The sequence below is a fragment of the Pezoporus wallicus genome, unplaced genomic scaffold, assembly GCF_028554395.1.
Source record: "Pezoporus wallicus isolate ANWC-B61680 ecotype Strahan unplaced genomic scaffold, APGP_CSIRO_Pwel_v1 contig_5418, whole genome shotgun sequence".
Classification (NCBI taxonomy): domain Eukaryota; kingdom Metazoa; phylum Chordata; class Aves; order Psittaciformes; family Psittacidae; genus Pezoporus; species Pezoporus wallicus.
Genome location: NW_026640709.1, coordinates 185,056 through 205,029, shown reverse-complemented (window position 1 = coordinate 205,029; position 19,974 = coordinate 185,056). Strand labels below are relative to the sequence as shown.

The 19,974-nt window shown below is 44.6% G+C and overlaps 1 protein-coding gene across 9 annotated transcripts in view; it reads right to left on the bottom strand.

The window, feature by feature from the left end:
• The window catches only part of SLC8A3 (solute carrier family 8 member A3), a 115,577-nt gene that overhangs the window by 81,565 nt on the left and 14,038 nt on the right, over nucleotides 1-19,974 (bottom strand). For 8 of the 9 annotated variants that reach the window (XM_057420075.1, XM_057420076.1, XM_057420077.1 and 5 more), the window contains one exon: nucleotides 11,010-12,821. In XM_057420075.1, coding sequence (XP_057276058.1) covers nucleotides 11,010-12,775 — 1,766 coding nt within the window. In that variant the 5' untranslated portion in view covers nucleotides 12,776-12,821. The remainder of the gene's footprint in view (nucleotides 1-11,009; nucleotides 12,822-19,974) is intronic. The other variant, XM_057420079.1, reaches the window with a different exon arrangement.

The window sequence follows — 19,974 nt, the reverse complement described above, 5'->3', positions numbered from 1 at the left end:
GTCATTATACTGGTCCTGGCACATCCTTCCTGAACAGCATCGTGGTCCAGCTGTCTTTATGGAGGGAGGTGGAGATAGCAGTATTAAGCCAAAACTCTCAAGCATATGAGGTAAAGGAGAGACCGACCCAGGATGCAAGACCCATAAAGCAGAGATAGGCAGAGCAGAAGTCCTACATCAAATATTGATGGCTTTATAGAATCATAGAATCAAAAAATAGTTAGGGTTGGAAAGGACCTTAAGATCATCTAGTTCCAGCCCCCCTGCCATGGGCAGGGACACCTCACACTAAACCATGTCACCCAAGGCTTCGTCCAACCTGGCCTTGAACACTGACAGGGATGGAGCATTCACAGCTTCCTTGGGCAACCCATTCCAGTGCCTCACCACCCTTACATGTGAAAGAATTTCTTCCTTATATCCCATCTAAACTTCCCCTGTTTAAGTTTTAACCCATTACCCTTTGTCCTATCACTACAGTCCCTAATGAAGAGTCCCTCCCCAGCACCCCTATAGGCCCCCTTCAGATACTGGAAGGCTGCTATGAGGTCTCCACGCAGCCTTCTCTTCTCCAGGCTCAACAGCCCCAACTTCCTCAGCCTATCTTCATATGGGAGGTGCTCCAGTCCCCTGATCATCCTTGTGGCCCTCCTCTGGACTTTTTCCAACAATTCCATGTCCTTTTCATGTTGAGGACACCAGAACTGCACACAATACTCTAGGTGAGGTCTCCCAAGAGCAGAGTAGAGGGGCAGGATCACCTCCTTCTACCTGCTGGTCATAGAAGGCCACCAAATTGGTCAGGCAGGATTTCCCCTTAGTGAAGCCATGCTGGCTGTCACCAAGCACCTTGTTGTTTTTCATGTGCCTTAGCATGCCTTCCAGGAGAATCTGCTCCAAGATTTTGCCAGGCAGAGGTGAGACTGACTGGTCTGTAATTCCCTGGGTCATCCATTTTCCCCTTCTTGAAAATGGGGGTTATATTTCCCTTTTTCCAGTCATCAGGAACTTCACCTGACTGCCATTATTTTTCAAATATGATGGACAGTGGCTTCACAACTTCATTCTCCAGCTCCTTCAGGACCCACGGATGGATTTCATCAGGTCCCATGGACCACGTTCAGGTTTTTAAGATGGTCTCGAACCAGATCCTCTCCTACAGTGGGCCAAAGGTCTTCATTCTCACAGGCCCTGCGTCTGCCTTCCAAGACTTGGGTGGTGTGGTCAGAGCTTTTACCAGTGAAGACCAAGGCAAAGAAGTCATTCAGAACCTCAGCCTTCTCCAAATCCTGTGTAGCCAGTTCTCCCGAGAGCTTCTAGAGGGGGCCTACGTTCTCCCTTGTCTGTTTTTTATTTGCTACGTACCTGTAGAATCCCTTGCTGTAATTCTTAGCATCCCTAGCCAAGTTTAATTCTAACTGAGCCTTAGCTTTCCTAACCTGGTCCCTAGCTTCCCGGACAACATCCCTGTACTCTTCCCAGGCCGCCTGTCCTTGCTTCCACTTTTTATAAGCCTCTTTTTTCATCTAAATTTTCCTTAGCAGCTCCTTATCCATCCATGGATGCACTTCCTTCTAGTTGGGATGCAACACTCCTGAGCTTGTAGCAGGTGATCCTTGAATATCAACCAAGAGTCTTGGGCCCCCCTGCCCTCTAGGGCTATATCCCATGGAACCTTACTAAGCAAGTTCCCTCTTCAGAGGTCAAAGTCTGCTCTTCTGAAGTCCAGGGCAGTGAGCTTGCTACACGCTCTTCTCACTGTCCTGAGGATCTCTAAAGGATAAAAGCAGAGAGCACAGCACTCAGGTGGGGATGTTTTATGAGGGTAGGACACATTTGGCATGCTTATCTCATGGAAAGAAAACCAGAAGCACGGAAGTTAATTCCAACCCCATTTCACTTTAACAACATACTTCTATATGGAGCACCAAAGAGGCACAGCAGCAGATAAACTATCTGCAACGCACTCAGCACAACAGCCACAGGACAGGCAGGAGCAACCACTCCTGGAAACTGTTTGGAGAGGCAAACTGGGGAGAGAGAAAAGGCTACTTTCTTCCCAGCACCTAAAAACACCAAAGGCAATTCTCCACTGTCTAAGAGAAGGATCAAGAGATCAGAGCCATAGCTTTTGCTCATATGGGGAAGAGCATCAAGTCCAGGCCCTTTATTAATAACAGGAAGGGCTCCACACCAGGATCTGGAAGGAGAGCAGCAGGACACAGTGGAGGCTGTCATGGATTTGATATCCAGAGGAGGTTTTCCAGCTTTGGGGCTACACCATGCTCCATGTGAGGCTGCTCAGGCTTCAAGGCAGCTCATCAGACATCTCCATTGGCCTCCTACGGACAAGTCCCGCAAACCCTAGCAGAAAGAACTGGTCCTATCCAACGCTCAGACTTCCAGACCACTGCCCTTCCCTTCCAGAAAAACACACAGGCAGCCAGGGCTTGCTCAACACCAGGACTGGCTTCAGCTGAAATGCTCACAGCAGTACATGCTGGCACCTAGGCAGAGACTTGAGGGGCCTCATGTGTCAACAGCCCATCTGCTAAGACAGCTGTAAATATGTACTGGTCCACATTCCTCCCAGCTTTAAATCTGCTGTTTTCACTGAAGCTAAACAGAGGATGAACTTCGTCCTCAGCACTCCTATTAGCTAGCATAGCAAATTCTTTTGTCACCTTTTATTGTGCCATGAGGTAAATAAGAAACAAGCCATGCTGCTAGAAACAGGTAAATCACCTCTTATTTGAAAGAGCTGCCACCTTTCACCAGGATCAACTGCTTCTATTTAGCCACATCAATAAACGTGCTGGAGGACCACTGGGCTGGGGAGATTTGACTCTGCTGTTCTTATCCCATTTAGAAAAGGTAAGTCCATATTTAACTCAGAAACTTTGCTGACACTCTGATCTGTTAGAAGTCACAGACACATTACGGTAATGCTGTAGGCAATGTGCCCGCTGTGGGTTAAAAAAAAACCTACCATGTACTTGGAATGATATATGGTGTATCAAGCCTTGCCATCAGCATCTTTTCTTATCCCCTGAAGCTGCATCATTCAAACTGTGCCTTCTCCTCCTTCTTATAGGTGGGAAAGAAATATGACCTGTGCCTCTGCAAACTTGTCTCTAAAGGGCATATTGTCTAAGCCACTCATTGGCAAAGGTGGTCCATGCAGTAATGCCTGAGTAGAGGAGGTAAAGCTCACCCAAGCCACAGCAGACTTCTCGTATCTTGGATCGGTTCTTACCTGTTGTTTTAAACCCAAAACTTCATTGTGTCATTTGGCAGGGTGAATTCTCTAGTTTGTTTAGTTTAAACCAGGAAAATTACTGCCCTCTCTGATACCTCCAAGAACATCCCTTCCAAGAGCTTCCTACTTCAGGAACCCGTGAGCTTCCCAGGGGCTTCTCTGCTAGATCAAAGCACACACCAGTTTTGAAGAGTCAATTTCAACTACATGCTTCTCTTTTCAGCTGAGGTCCTAGACCATCCCTGTTCGATGCTGTCACAAACTCATACAAGTATTTCCTTTGATGGGCAAGAAGTCACAGCCTCTGAGACAGGACGTAATTTGTCTTTCTTCATGGACAGATGGCAAGTACGTCCCCCCCTTACACCTGCCAACAGGACTATCTGGGAACGTGAAGGTCAGCTCAGGGCTCCTCTTCTCCCCAGGATGGTGTAACAGTGTCACTTTTCTGCAGACTGATTCTATGTACGCTCCAGAACAGTCCCCTGATGCCTAACCCTAATCCCCTGCAGGTCACAGCACCTAGAACTCACAGGGGCACTACAGCAGAAGCCCAGCAGGTGCATTTGTGTAAATGACTTGAGTTAAACTAGAAACTGGCACCGTTAAGAACAGCAACATGAAAATTCCATTCACAGCAAGAAACAAATAAAAAAAAATCACAGCCTTTCACCACTGACAACACAGTGGGGGAATGTGGTATTTGTTGGTTGGGGGGCTTTCCAACGGAGAACAGCTGCCACTGTTTTCCCTTAATCCAAATTAAAACAGGAATTAAGAACTCCTAATTTACTTGAAGGTGTAGGAAAAGAAAGCCAGAAGGAGCTTACCCACTGATCAAAACAAACTGGAGAAGAGTTTGGGGATTCAGTCTCAAATTCTGTCTCAAGAAGGCTCTAGCAGGAACAAAGCCTGTCCTGAGAGAAGGATACCATCTTCCTCACACAACAAATTCTCATTGCCTGGAGTCCTACTAACTAGTCTCAATTTCTTGAGGGGTACTCTTCTCAAAATCCAAAGCCCTAGGGTCAGTGCATGGTACATGGGAGCTGTTGAACAAGGGTTCAGACTAGGTTACCAAAATAATTGTGTTATAACCTTGGTCATTAATTGGAGTCATCACAGCTGGTATAAATAAACTGAAGTCTGCAGATGCAACAGACCTCCATGTCATGTGATCAAAATTTAATTTAGGAAAATGAGCACCCAAAACCACAGTTACTATTGACAGCGTGGGAGAATAGCAAGATGTTGCAGCTACTGCATATACGTGTACCAGCCTGATTCACAATGGCTGGGAGAGGTCAGTGAATCTGCATAATTTCACTGTGGTTCTGAGTAACAGGAAATTACAAGCTTGATGTGCACAGATCTTTTTCTGGATAGAGCACAGGCCAGCAGTTCAGGGAGATCAGGTTTATTCCTGTCTTTGCCTCTGACCTGCTGGGTAATCCATCTAGAGGGAATAGAAGTCACTTTCTCTGTATTTTTTCCCCCATCTGCTAAATGGGAATAGGATCTGTCAAACTTCTTCACAAAGTGCTATAAGATCTTCTGAAAAAAACACCATGCAAAAGAGCTAAGTATCATTAATAGCATTCCCCTCAGAAGGCCACAACCGTGACTGTGTAGGTAATCAAATTTAGAAATTAAGTTGATAGTTTCCTCAAGCGATAAATGGTGAAAAGAAAGGACAATTAAGTACTCCAAACGCCAGTGTGATGTCTTCCAACCAGAAAACCACTATTTATCTTTCTCCACTAAGCTTCACCAGATCTGCTGGTGGAAGCCAATGGCTGCCACCATGGCAGGACCACAACCAAGGGGCTGGGGCCCAGATATCTCTTCATCCAAGCATGGGTGGACAGGACAGGAAGGAGTAAGGGATAATGACCTTCCCACCAAACAAGGGTGGCACAACACGCAGGAGAGAGGGCAGCAGCAGCAACATGTGGTGGCTGCCAGGGACAGTTATTAACCACCAGCCTCGGGGCACAGCACCAACCTGAGCTTGAACTAGACAGGAGCACCTGTGGCACAGCCATGAGCTGTGCACACTCCATGAGCTCCTGTGCCAGAAAAGGCCTGAAGCCCCTAATGGGAAGAAATGCTTGTGGTTTTCCACTGCTTAGTATGACAGGAGCACTTTGCAGGACCAGCTCCAGGAAGGTAAATACAGCCCAAGGCTCACAGTGACCCTGTGGAGCAGCCACAGCCCTGCACACAGCAGCCTGGGGGCTTCTCTGGGGAGAAGCAGACAAGGAGAAGCAACGTGCAACTTGCACACAACATCCTGCCCAAACCCTAAAGTAAAAAATCTCACTGCCTATTAAGCCTTTAATACGTTTGTCTCCAGCAGTCTCTGAATGGAGGAGACAGCCCTTCTGTTACCGAGAGCTCTGCCTAATACGCACATTGGTGACTGTAGGTCTCCGCATGTTAACGAAGTTCAGCCATGCTGACTTTGCAAAGAGGATTTGCAGGACATTTAATAGCAGTTTACTACCACAGCGTCTCTCAACACCCATTTCCTTTCCAAGCCATAGACAATATTCTGAGAGCTACGGACTCAGGGCAGATGGCTACACCTCTAGGAACCTTCGGGTGCTGCAAGCAATTGAGCAACCAGCAACAAAGGCAAATAACAAAGTAGAGTTCTTGGCCTAAACCTTAACTCTGTATAGCTGATGCAAGGGACGTTGCCACAGCAGAACTTGCCACTCAATTTTCTAGCTGACATACCAGTTAGCTGCTGGTAACTTGTATATCTTCCTAAACTTTATAAAGCAAGACCTAGAGAAATTTCCACATGAATTTAAACAGTTTTAAGCAGAGGAAACAGTTTAAACAGAAAATTTAAATTAAACATAATGACTTGCCTTTATTATGCAAAAAGGAAAACCTTTAAAACTCAATTCATTTTTTGCTGCTGACTCTTCATGATTTCTTTATTGCTTGGATATGATAGAGCAGCTGGGTCTTCTATGTTTTCATACATTTAAGAACCTAACATTTATTTCCATATAAAATCACTTAATAGAAAAGCATTTGGTCATCTTGAAAAAAAATAAATAACTAAGTCTAGGACTTGATTTTTTTGAGTTTCCTTTTAGTCAACAAGAGAGCTAGGATTCTGCTTCAAGCACTCAGGTTGTATCTGACCCTCACTGGAGCAGGAGTTCAGAAATAACCAGTGTATTGAAAAAGAGGCAGCATAATCAAATATTTGAGATCTGATCAATTCCTTGCTCAACAGATGGCAGCATTCAAGATCATATGGCGTGGATTTACAGCTATCCAACACCCATGCACATCCATACACACACACTGCATGGAACCATATTTCAGTAATAACAGCATTGTTTCAAGACTCCTCATCTCAGCCTGCTTTCTCTTGTGCTCCCACCCAAACGTGAGTAAGGAAACTTTGACCGTGTTAGTCTAGAAAGAATCACAGAGGCAAGAAGCAAGAGCCGGTGGCAGGATCCATTTCCCTCACATTCTGCAATGTTTGCATCAACTCAGCTTTTTTAGTCCCACATATTTTAGGGAAAGCCTCTTAAAAACAGCCCCAAAGTATTTTATCTTGTTATATTTATGTGAAGACCCCTTCTCCATTTAGTTTTCAGGAAAGTATTTATCCTTAGCCCTACGGATTTGGTAGACAGCAGCAACTCTCCTATAGTTTAATCTCAAGGATGCTGTAATCCAGTGCCTCTCAGATTAATCTAGCTATTGCTACACTTCAGGAGACTGACCTACAAACTACTTACAGATTGCCTACCGCTGCAGAACACAAGCTGAAGTTTTTAATTTGGTGTCAGACAAGCTGAGAATATGAAGGTTTTACTCTCCTCCAGTTCACACTGATCAGTGTTTCTTCAGTAGCTGCAGTTGTGTGGATCCTTAGCATACATGTGTGGCCACAGCAAAGTTTAGCACTGTTTTATGTGTCTGCAAGATGTTGTTAATTCATTTCCTTCCTCCATGACTCAAAAATGTTTTCAAAGTGACCCCATGAGGAGAATGACAGGGTTAAAGCTGTGAAGTAGGCAGGATGCCATTCATGAGCAGCTCCTACACCAGCATGGAAACTTGAACCTAAGCTTCACCTTTCCTAAAAGAGAGCCCAATCCGTAGGCTGAAATGGGGAGCATGTAACTTCTCACTTCTTCTCAACCCCCTGTCCTTAGCTTTATATACTGACCACTCTACTCTTCCTGCTTTCTCCTCTGCTCCACCAGGCTTTGTGGACCCTTGGTTCCCCCTTCAGTGCACAGGGGATGTCAGTACCTCGTGGTGGATTCCCCTCAGTGGCAAGGCATTTAAGAGGCAGGGCCTCAAATATTCAGCCAGTCAAGCCTCTAGCTATTTATTGACCCAGTGTCTTCATACAGCCTTGTACCAAACAACACCATGACCAGTTGCTCATACGCTGCCCTGTGAGTCAGCAAAACCGTCCCAAACATCCTATCCACCCATCTTCCCTAACTGGGCTGATCAAAATCAGATAACATTTGTTAGAAGAGTAGCATTATGGGTCTGAACTCCAACTTCACACCTGAATCACCTCAAATTTGTTTGCAGCCTAAATATTTGCTCAAAATTGTCTTTCTGCATTCAGATTTAGAAGAAAGGAAGGAGATGAAACTGACTCAGAGATTAAACCAATCCATTACTTCCCCCGGGTTTCTACAGCTGCTTCCACCTGCACCTCAGAGAAGAGCTGGCAAAGTATAACAACTGACCTCTGTTCACTGAATTTAAAGGCCAAGGGCTGATTACTGAAAACTACACCAACCTGTTTCCAGCCCAAAACTCCATTCCCAGAAGACTTGGATATTTAAAATGAAACCTGCTGGCTGACATGATCTTCCTGCTTGTTAGGATTATTAGTTTAAGTGCTGTGTTGAGCCAGCTATGCTAATTCAAAGGAAATTGATCTTTGCTAGCCACATGGTCGCCATAACCATTATGCCTAGCAGGCTTTTTTCCCAGCGGTCTCCTGATGCAGAAGCGTAAGTCACATTAATTCATTAAGCATGAGCACAATTTTAAGTACACCACAAATCACAGAATCACAGAATCCTAAGGGTTGGAAGGGACCTCAAAATATCATCTAGTCCAACCCTCCTGCAAGAGCAGGGTAACCTAGAGTACATCACACAGGAACGTGCCCAGGCAGGCCTTGAATATCTCCAACGTAGGAGACTCCACAACCCCCCTGGGCAACCTGTTCCAGTGATCTGTCACTCTCACTGTAAAGAAATTTTTCCTGGTGTTCACATGGAACCTCCTATGCTCCAGTTTACACCCATTGCCCCTTGTCCTATCACTGGACATCGCTGAAAAAAACCTAGCTCCATCATCCTGACACTCACCCTTTACATATTTGTAAACATTGATGAGGTCACCCCTCAGTCTCCTCCAAGCTAAAGAGTCCCAGCTCCCTCAGCCTCTCCTCATAAGGGAGATGTTCCACTCCCTTAATCATCTTTGTGGCTCTGCGCTGGACTCTTTCAAGCAATTCCCTGTCCTTCTTGAACTGTGGGGCCCAGAACTGCACACAATATTCCAGATGCGGCCTCACCAAGGCAGAGTAGAGGGGGAGGAGAACCTCTCTTGACCTACTACCCACACCCTTTCTAATGCACCCTAGGATGCCATTGGCCTTCTTGGCCACAAGGGCACATTGCTGGCTCATGGCCATCCTCCTATCCACCAGGACCCCCAGGTCCCTTTCCCCTTCACTACTGTCCAGCAGGTCAGCCCCCAACCTGTACTGGTACATGGGGTTGTTCTTCCCCAGATGCAAGACTCTACACTTGCCCTTGTTGAATTTCATCAAGTTCCTCCCCGCCCAACTCTCCAGCCTGTCCAGGTCTCACTGAATGGCAACACAGCCCTCTGGTGTCTCATCTGTGCTCTAGGGCATCTTCTGTGGGTCACAAACCACAGTGTTAAGCAACCTATGCATACTTGTTTTCTGGACTGCTTTCATTTTCATTAGTCTGTGCCAGAAGGATGCACATGGTCCTGCTGAATGAGATTTGTTTTAACTTAAGTGAGCAACTATGTGGGTATGCTCTGACCTTCTGTCACAGTTTTCAATGACAAAAAGCCTTCTACCAGCTGGAAGATGAAAGAAAGGGACTACATTCTGGAGGAAGATGGCTCATGAGTTTATTCTCTGGTAATCCAAACCTGCCTGCCTTTCATTGATGGGTCTTGTTCAAGCAAGAAAAGTCTCTTCTTTCCAGACCTGGCTGAAGCAAGGTAGTAGCCATTATATTTTAGACAGTCTACTCATAGGAGACTAGAATCACACATCTAACATTCTTCTTCACTTTCTCTAGAGACGTGAGCTTGCAGCTCAATTAAGGAGACTAACCTGTATGGCCTATCTCCCTGAAAAGACAGATGAGGACAGCTGATCCTCTTCCATCTCTGATAGTGGCTGAAGCCAGCCAACCAAGAGCTCCTCTTCCTTAAATAAGAAAACGTACTTATAATCAAGCATTGAGATTGTGGATATTAGGTGGATTAAATTGTTTAGTGGGGTAGGACAGAAGGTGCTCTTGAAACAGGGAATCCCTACTGCATAGCATTTAATACATTAACATCCTTTTGGGTACTGTATCCGGGGGCTTGGTACAAATATTTCCTTTCCCTGGTACCACTTGCAAGTCTGCTCAATTCTTCCTTTGATGGCTCAGGTGATTAGATGTTAACAAGAGGAATTTAGGCACTTAACATTAGGGAGTTTTAGCACCAAGCTCACACCCATCTCCCTATTCAGCTAAGGGATTTTTCTCATTCCTCACAAATGTTAACAGCAGGTACTTAGAGCAATTAGACATTATCACCTCTCTGGTCTTTATTACTTCCTACCTTGTATCAGCTATTTTGTAAGCAGTAAAAGAGCTGAACTGACAGGATGGTGCAGGCTATTCTGCTTCCTTTTCTTATTCTGTATGAAAACACTGGGTCATGGAGGCACATGGACAGGCTGTGAGCTGCAGTGCTTTAGACCATTATTGCCAATTGCCATGGTATTTTACAAGGGGAAAAACCACAGGTAGTAAAAGAACAGACATACAGAGATCATAGAGAAGGTGATGGGGAGAATATTGGTAGACCATAGGGACATAAAGGCTGGAAGGATTTCACAAGTCCAGCAGAATAGCTTGCAGCTGTGCCTATACTGTGAATTAGCTGCCACACAGACCTGCAAGTTGCACAGGCAGCCAAGGGACACAGGTATGATGTATTGCTCCTGTGAAAATAAAGCCCCAATGTCTTTTGAGCAGCTCTTGCTTGCCTAGGAATAACTTGTCAACTTTTCATCTAGGGATTGCAATAAACTCCTGTGTGCTCTATGCCTGGTGTTCAAAAAGAGGCTTTCCCATATATTTGCCCAGCAGGTAAAAGCTTGCTCTTTTAATTCTCTATCTACCTTAACTCTTCACTAACCCCTAGTTTTAGTACAGGACCTCAAAGAATGATATATTTTCCCCCTGTTCCCTTGAACCCCCAGTATTTCTAAGCCTTACTTTGTCATTCCCAAGAGGGAACGGACAAGAGCTTTCAGCTCTTAAATCCTGCTGTCGGTTCTTGCCTGAAAGAGGTAGGGAAACAGATGGAAAGCTGAAGAAAGGAGCCTGTCCCTTGTCAGCATTCACCTGTAATGGATGCAAAATGTGGGGTTAAATACCAGAAGCAGACCCAGGAACAGAAATTGGGTACTTACACGGTTTCATCATTCTTGAACTCCAGCTCCCCATAGGTGTCTTCAAAGTCTTCTCCACCTCCTTTTGCTGTCCCTTCTACTGTTCTAAATGGCACTATAACTGTACCCCGAGCACCTGATGTCCTTAGGACTTTGACTTCCATCACACCAATGCTCTCACTGACGTGTATAACATCACACTCAAATGTGAAGATGCCAGCATGGTCATCATCCAGTATGGTCACTGTGGCCACACAAGGAGAAGCCAATATGGCCTTTGGGTATGGGGAGTTACTGAGCTCTGGCGGTTCCTCAGTCTCCACCACACGGAGGTTACTGAGCCGCACAAAGAAATGCTCATCTTCCTCAAAGATGTCATCATCAATAATTCCCACTGAGAACTCCTTCTGGGTCTCCCCTGATTTCAAGACAACAGTCCCCTCTGTGAACTCATAGTCAGCACCAGCATTGGCAGAGCCATCCTCTGTTTTATAGTCCACATAGATGGTCTTGGACATGTCCCCTCCTTTCCGCACCACTGTCAGGAGAACAGCACCACAGTTCTCAAGACACTGGTAGGAGCATGGGTCAAAATAAATTTTGGAGATGAATTCCTCAGGTTCATCTGGCTGCACCTCATGCAAGCTGGTGCTCTTCTTGGCTTGCTCAGCTGCGTGCTTCTTCAGAATATTGCCAGCTCCTGTCATCATTCTGGTAGCTTGAATGCGATAAAAGGCTCTGCTCTTTTGCTGATGAGACAAGGCATAGTAGTTAGCCATCTCTACCAGCTGGTCCAAGTCCTTTTCTGGGTGCTTTTGCTTCAGGTCCTTAAGGATACGGATCATCTCTTTGCGAGATTCATCTACCTCCTTCCCCTCCACAGTCACTAAGTTTCCATCTAGAAAGTGAGAGTTCAACATCTTGCCATCCATCTCAATTCCCTTAGGGTGATCACCTTCTGATTCTATGATAATGCCCCTGTGCTTGTCAGTACGGTACTTTTTGTGCATATACTTGTAGAAAAGCAGACGTCTATCTGCTACCCAAGCCAGAAGGACACAAAGTGGGAAGAAGAAAAGTGTGAGCAGACCTTCCCAGACCTGAACCACACCTGGAGAGAAGACAGCCAGGATCATGTACAACCAGATGTAAGCAAAGATGCTCCAAGCAGCTGTGACAAAGAAAACCCTCAGGTGTTTTATCTTTCTGGTTTCCCCATCAGGGATCACATAGACACAGATGGCAATGATGATAAACATATTGAAAGCAGCGCTGCCAACAATTGTAGATGGCCCCAGGTCTCCAGCTACGAATCCATGCCCACACACTTCTATCAGAGACAGAAGGATCTCAGGAGCAGAGGAGCCCAGAGCCATGAGGGTCAAGTTGGAAACAGTTTCATTCCAAATCCGAATGGTGGTCGTTGTGGTTTCTCCATTGGGTTTCTTAATCGTTATTTCTTTTTCTTGTGATGTAATGACCTCTATAGATGCCATGAAACGATCTGCAATGATGGAGACTCCAAGGAACATGTAGATCAGTGCTACAAAGTATACAATAACACGAGCAATTTTGTCCCCAAGGGATGGGTTTTCTGGGTACCATATTGGCAGGATAACACCTTCCTTGCAGTCAAAAGATCCTGAACACGAGCTGTTTTGTACTGAACTGGTTGAGTCTCCCGTCAGGCCAGCATCCACCTGCAAACCATGCAAAAACAGCACAAAAGTAACCAGCCCAAAATGGAGGAAGGCCGAGGTGACAGGCTGCAAGCTTAACCACGCCATACACAAGATGCAATTTCCACTGTGTAGATCCAAAAAGGCCGAGAACCTGAAACAAACAAAACAGAGAGGGAGGGGGGAAGCATGAGAGAAAAGGAAAATGCAACATTTACCCAAACGCACTTCAGTATCTCACCACTGAAGAGTACTGGTAGAGGGTTGTCTCTCTGTCTCTCTGTCACTTTGAAGAAGGTATTTAGCAGGGACTTTAACAAACCACAACTTTTACATGCCCTGCAGATGAAGATCAATTGCTAAAAAAGTAACTCAGTGAAAACACTTGTCTCTATATATACACTCTATACACACCACTCTTGACCTAGAGCATGTTCAATAGGAGTACTGAGTGCTCAGCTGCCACTCAGCTAATGAACCTGTGGTGCTCCCCAGCATAGAGCACTTCAACTCAGCACAAGAAACCAAATCTAAAGACTCCCCTATCTCACCATCCAGGAGATAAGACAAGTCAAGGAATTACTTGAAGCATAAGAAGCACCATTTGAGGCCAGTGATCAATCTCCAAATGAAGTCCATTTGTAGGACATAATTCAGTTATGAATTATGGAGTAACTTCGTGGCCAAACCTTCCCCACAGTCAACCCCTCTTAATAGGCTGCAGAGTCTCCAGTAGGGTCCTAGGGCTCCCGTAAGCTTCTGAGGCACAGGGTCTCCACATTAGGAGGTAAAGATGTCAACCCAGAAACAGGGCAGAGGACTCTTGAGCTCAACAAAGTGTCAAAGGCCATTTTTCACCAGTGTTTCCATTGTGACCTGGACAATCACATGTTACATCAACAATCCTCCTTTTAAATGGTCACAGAAACCTGCAAAACCTCCACGGTTAGAAAAAGCTGTGCTCATGAACCCAAAAGACAGAGCAAAATTCATGTACCACCAACATCCCTAAGAAATTGATATATTTTCAACTACCCTCTAAAATTAACCTCTAACATTAAATACCATGCAAAACCAAAAAAGCTGGTCACATATCACGTAGGTTCGGCATATTACTGTCCAATAATGCCTCCTATTACTTAGGGACTACTTTGCTGTAGGGCTTGCACCACTTAAAATTGGATTCTGATCACTTCAGTGTCATGGATCATACTGTTCTCCTCCCTATATACCAGGTCTCTGGAAGAATTTGGTCTCAGGCTTAAAATAACAAATCACATTTCTGAGTCCAGACGCAGCCAAGTACCTCACAGGAAACATCAAACTTAAGAGCAGCATTATCTACAACACTTGGAGGGTTCAAGAGTCTTAACTCCCAATGGCTTTCACTGAGGTTTGTACTGTTGGATCAGTAGGGCTGGGATTCGTTTCCCCTACTGTACCTAAATCTTGGGCAGTAAGTCAATGAAGTCACCTTGGCTCCCTTTGTCAGAGGAAAGACAGTTGTTTCCAGGGGATGATCCTTCCTGTCCCACTCTGTTCTGACCCAAAAGATGCATTTAAGACACACATCTCCAGAAGGGGTTTTGTCCCTTCCCATTTCTCTCCATGGTCTCAAGAGGGTGCCCAGTCAGCCAGCTTACAGCAGATACTCAAAGTTCAGATGGCAGCAGTTCAAAGAGATGAACTGGCCCCCAAACACTTGAAGAGATCCCTTCCCTCTCCCTTGCACTGTAAATATTTCAGGCAACATCTTCATGTTATCAGCATTAACAAATGCATCTCAAATGGCTATTTTACTATCATGTTGTGTCACTCGCCTCTTTCCAAAAGAGGGTGCAATCTTTCCGATAGCAACAAAAACATTTTCAACCTTCAGATAAAAATCTATAAAGACAAGCAAAACAGGAAGGAAAGCATGAACAAAGACTGCAGATGAACAAAATGAACAAAACGGCTCCTGACAAAGCATAGCAGAGGGGAGAGAATTGATTATGCAGTATCAGGATCACAAATCCATATCTGACACCCTTGATATGAAAAAACAATACACTTCTTCGTGCTACCTGGACTAATTCAGAAGAGCAAGATTCTCTGCATTAGCCTACTTACCTTCTCTCTCCAGTGCCTACTCATCTGCCTGCTACTATAGCCTCAGTGCCTGGCTGAGCCCCTCAGCCCCAGTGAGGGCTGTTAGCCAGCCCCAGCTCTAGCATTCTGGCTGTGGGATGGTGGGAAATCCCTGAGGAAGGGCCAGTGAACATGTGCAGAATGATGATGAGCAGCAAGGCCAAGATCTCTGGGCTGCAAGGCAGATGTGTGCAGATGCATAGTGAAGTTGACATGTTCCAGGTGCCTCTGACTCAAGGTGCAAGCAGAGACCAACTGCACAAGCACAGCAGCTCCAAAACACCCCAGGCACATCAGATCATCCTTATCTGTACTGCAATTGCTGGCAGGTATCCACCAACTTCTTGACACTTCCAGCTCCCAGCTCCTACTTAACTGTACCGCAGCCAGTAAGTGCCGTGTCTTCCAAGATCAGCCATGAAAAAATGGCTGACAGAAAGACAGAAGTAATTTCAAAAACATCTATGTGACTCAAGCACCTAAATTTGGTTTCAAAAACGACTTAAGAGTAAAGTATCACTTAAATTCAGAGCCTTTTCTAGGAATAGTACGATGACTAAACTGCCCTCTGAAATAAATCACTGCTACCAACCTCCTTCTCTGTGGGACAACCACCTTCTGTAATTAACACTATCTGTCTACCTTCTGTAATGCCATGATGGTTTCTATTCTAGCCTTCCCCAAATACACTCCAGGACCTTGCTGTTCTTTCTCCTATTTTTAATTTGATTTTAAGTTTATTCCTGAAACTAATAGTATATTATTTCAAAAGCAACCTCTACCAGGGTAGCCTCTGTTTATGTGTTAGGACCTCCAAAGTCAGGCAATGGGTCACAGACTAAAATCTCAGAATTTGGGAATATGTTTATTCACTCTTTTTCAATTCCTTTGACAAACATTTTAACATTAAATGGAGGTCAAAATAATTTTCTAAAGTGTTACAATAATGACCTAATCCTGCAATTCTTTGACACACGTAAAACTCCCCAGTGAGATCAACAGGAACTTTGCCCACAGATGCACTGTCTAATAAAATCTTAGTATGTGTTCATTAATATGAAAAACATTAACCTAACTAATCTGAAAAACAGTGAAGCATTCATACTGTCATTCCCCTCTTGGAAAGTGATGCAAAAGTGCTTTACAACATAGAATATTACATTTTAAAACTGCAGTTAATAAAACATTGTGGTAACAGCTTTAACATTCAGATGACAGAGGATAGAAGAGCTAAAACTCACTCTGTAGCTCTAGGTCAGCAAGTTTGTTTATACAAGCTGCAAGTTTTCGCTCAGATATATCTACTAAACTCAGTCCAGAAATTACTGGAGGGGATCTACATAGTTCTGGCCTCCCCAGAGTGAAGCAGACACATCCCTTACCCCTCCTCTAACTAGCAGCCGCTGTGCTAACTGTGACAAGAGCCACCCTTCAGCACAAGTCCCACTCTGAGCCACCAGGCAGGCTTGCAGCACAGTCCTGAGTCACTGCTAGTCACCCAGGAGGAGGTGTCACTCCTCTGACGCCAGTGCAACAAAACGCATCCACATCTGGCACAGAGAGGTGTCATTCCAACAACGTCACTGCCCTGGCCCTGCGGGATGCAAATGACAGGAGAGGAGGCTGCAGCAACAGTGGAAAGTCATTTGGCATGGAGTGATCTTCGCCTTTATCCTATGAGGATCCTCATTTCCACTGATTCTTTGTTATCAGATGGGATTTTCTTCCACAGCCCTCTGCCCCACTACTGCTATTGCATTGAATGTGTGCAAGTAAGGGCATTAGTGGTGAGAAGACCAGACAGTCTCCCTACCTGGTAGGCTAAGTTCAATAGTAAATTTGAAAATTCAATCTATGCAAGGAAGAGACAAAATGCTGCAAGCATCAGTGCACCAGACTAAGCTAGCTTTAAATAGCAAGGCTCTGGGAAGATGTGCAACAGTTATTTTAGCAGGGGCAGCTCCTTCTTCTACAAGAGTTAACAATGGCCATGTGATCCATAAATCCATAAACAGAACCCATAAATAAAGAGATCAGTTCTTGAAATACTTCTGGAGACAGTCCAGAAAGTAGGATGGACCACGGTTGTCACAATGAAGCTTGCAATAGAAAATTACTTTTAGGCAACTCTCAAGCTCCTTATGTCTTTTATAATAGCTGAATTTCAGAAGACTGATGGTTTGTCTGCTGTAGACCTATAGCAAGGTACAAAGCTGAGGAGGCTATTCTGATCCCTTATAATTAAGCTTTTTGTGTACTGATGCTCACATGACTCTAAAAACAAGGATATTTTCAAAGAATGCATCTCAAGAAATAAAATCAAGAGGCAGCATAACACAGTGGTGTTCCCAAGATCTCTCCTCAGTAAACACAAAACCAAAGGCAAATCTCTAAATCCCTATCCATTTCAAATTTAGGCAAAATTCCCAGTAAGCCATCATCAAAAACTTTGGATTTGTCCAGCAAATAGGATTAGGTTGTCTGGCACCTCCTTCTCCTTCCCCTCTCCCTCACACCCCTCAAATAAATCAGACACCCGAGTACATCTGTGGCCATATATCCTCTCTCCCCTGACTCTAGACTAGCCAGGAAAGGCTGCTGATGAGACCTGAGCAAAGGGTGAGCCCCATTCAGGTGTGGACACTGCACAAGTGTCAGACAGAGACATCTCAAGATCAAGAGTTTTGTCGACCTGACAATCATCCATCCCAGAACAGAGCAAATGCAGTGCTGCTATTACTGTCTTCTTGAAGTCCCACTCCAAAGCTGGAGGAGCCAGAAATAAGGTTCAGCTTATTAACAGGACCTCACATTCCTTAGTTCTAAAGCACATAAAAGCTTTTGATTGAGTGCATGTGGTTGTTTTTATAACCATCAGCAAAACTTGAAATTATAGCCTTTCTGCCAAAGAACACAAACAACTGAGTTTTCACAGAAGAGGTATTATACCTAATTCACACTCCTCCCTCCCGCAAAATAAAAGCTTAACAAAATATTTAATACAAAACAAAGTATATTTTTCAATCATCTCCACTCAAATGTTACTGAGCCCTATGCTCATCATGACAAGAGTAGTACCCAGCGTGTAAGTTAAGATCAACCTGCAAGCCAAAAGCCAGATCAGTGTAATTAAATTCATTTTGTCAGACAAATGCAAGTTTCCAAACACAGACCGGGCCTTAAACCATCATACTGATGGCATGTGCCTGACCAGTATAAGTACAGCCAGGGACCCCAAGCTGAAGTTACACAGGTTATTGCACAGCAGCAGGTAGTTTAGCTACCTACTAAGCACCAGCTAGGTTTCATGAGGAAAAGGCACCATAATTCACACTTAGGCTATGACACGTCCCTGCAGTTTGGCTCTATGGAAAAGTTATGGCAGGGAGCCATAGGTGCTTGTTGCTTTGCGCTTCACAGTAAACATGTCAAAACCCAGAATTAGCTGCCTACAGAATAAACCCCTTGGTATGTGTCAAAACCAACCTTTTTTTCCCTCTCAAGATCATGTAAAAACCTACCATAAAAAAAACATCTCTGGTAGCAGATCTTTCAGTATTTACAGGCACTTGTCTCAACTAATTTGAGCAGCTCCTATCATTCTAATGTTAATTGAGATAAAAACTCAAATCTACTCATTCCCTATAGAAATGCTGTGATGGGATCCAGTTACATTCAGTGATTGATCCCAGCGGCTGACCTAAATGGAACGAAAGTCTGTGTATGGCTAGGAGCAATCTCCAAACTCTCAATACAGTTACAGGCAACCTCCAAACACTCAGCTCGCCTCAGGAAACTGGTCCATGATGGTTTTTTTTCTGTATTTTAGCATCCATGATGCTCCTGGAGAAGAAGTCATAAATAGCTAACCCATAAAGATGCCTGTACTTAGTTGTCCCCGTCCAGTATTGCACCGGCTGCACTTGACTGGCTGGGCATTTTATTTCCTCACTCTCACCCTAGATGAAAAATGTCTGTACAGAATACACTGATAATATATGGATATAGGTGCTGCGCTTTATGCTCTGCGCACAGACATGTAAAGGAAGAGGTGTCAGACACTAAAGGAAACACTTTGGTAGATGGCCACAGCCGTGCTCTTAGAGTCACTCTTACTTATGGTGTGGGCTAGCACAGCTTCCTTGGGAGCCGCAGTGTGCTTTCTCTTCCATTCCCCATACACATCCATCTATCTGAATTCCTCAGCCTAAGGGACAGACAGCATTATCCTTTTCATATTTTTCCCCCAGAATTGTAGCTTTTTTTACATTCAGAAAACAAAACCTGGTATTTAGGCTGTCATATAGATTAGAAGAGGCCATCCTCTGGCTTAAAACACAGTATTATATATAGTTGAGGGGTTTATCTTTTCATGAATATCATATAATCTCGCTGTTGGTTTTTCTGGGACTTTCAAGCAGCCAGTTCACACAAGGAGATAGCAGGGACCTTCAGAAGTCATCTAATACAAGCTCCCTGCTCAAGCAGGACCACCTGCAGCCACTTGTCTAGGACCATGACCAGTTGTTTTTTGAATACCTGGAGTATGTTTGTGGATGAAGGATGGAGTCTCCACAACTTCTCTGTGAAATCCAGGGCAGCACTCAGTCACCCTCTTTTCATCTATCTTTTCAGAGTAAAGGATGTGAAAAATACCAGGTAGCATGTCCAGGCCTGCTTGTGACAACCATGTCCACATCAGTGCATGGGAGACCAGAACAAGCACACCCTGTGTACAAATGGCATCAGGAGCTCACTGCAGTGCCTTGGTAGCAACCACACTTGTATTTGGCAAGAAGTCACCACCATGACCTTTTAGAAGTCACTAGGAAGCCTCCATTGCACATTTAGAGGCAGATCTTCAAGCACTGGTCTTTTTATGGCATTTAGAAGTACTTTAAAACACAATTAAAGCCTTTAGGCACTTGAACACCAGTGCACATCTGAACACACCATTCTCCACAATCTGAACAGTTCCAAATTGAGAGGGAAGATACATATTTCCGACCCTTGATTTTATGCCTATGATGTGAAAGGCCCAGTTAAGAGGCTGAAAGTTCTTCCTTTGTGGTTTAGGAGGTTGAGCAAAATAAAGAAGTGGACTTACTGGGTCATCCACTCAGTGGCCCCCCTCCCTCTTCCATGTCTCCATGCAGCTGATTGGAGACAAGCTGGAG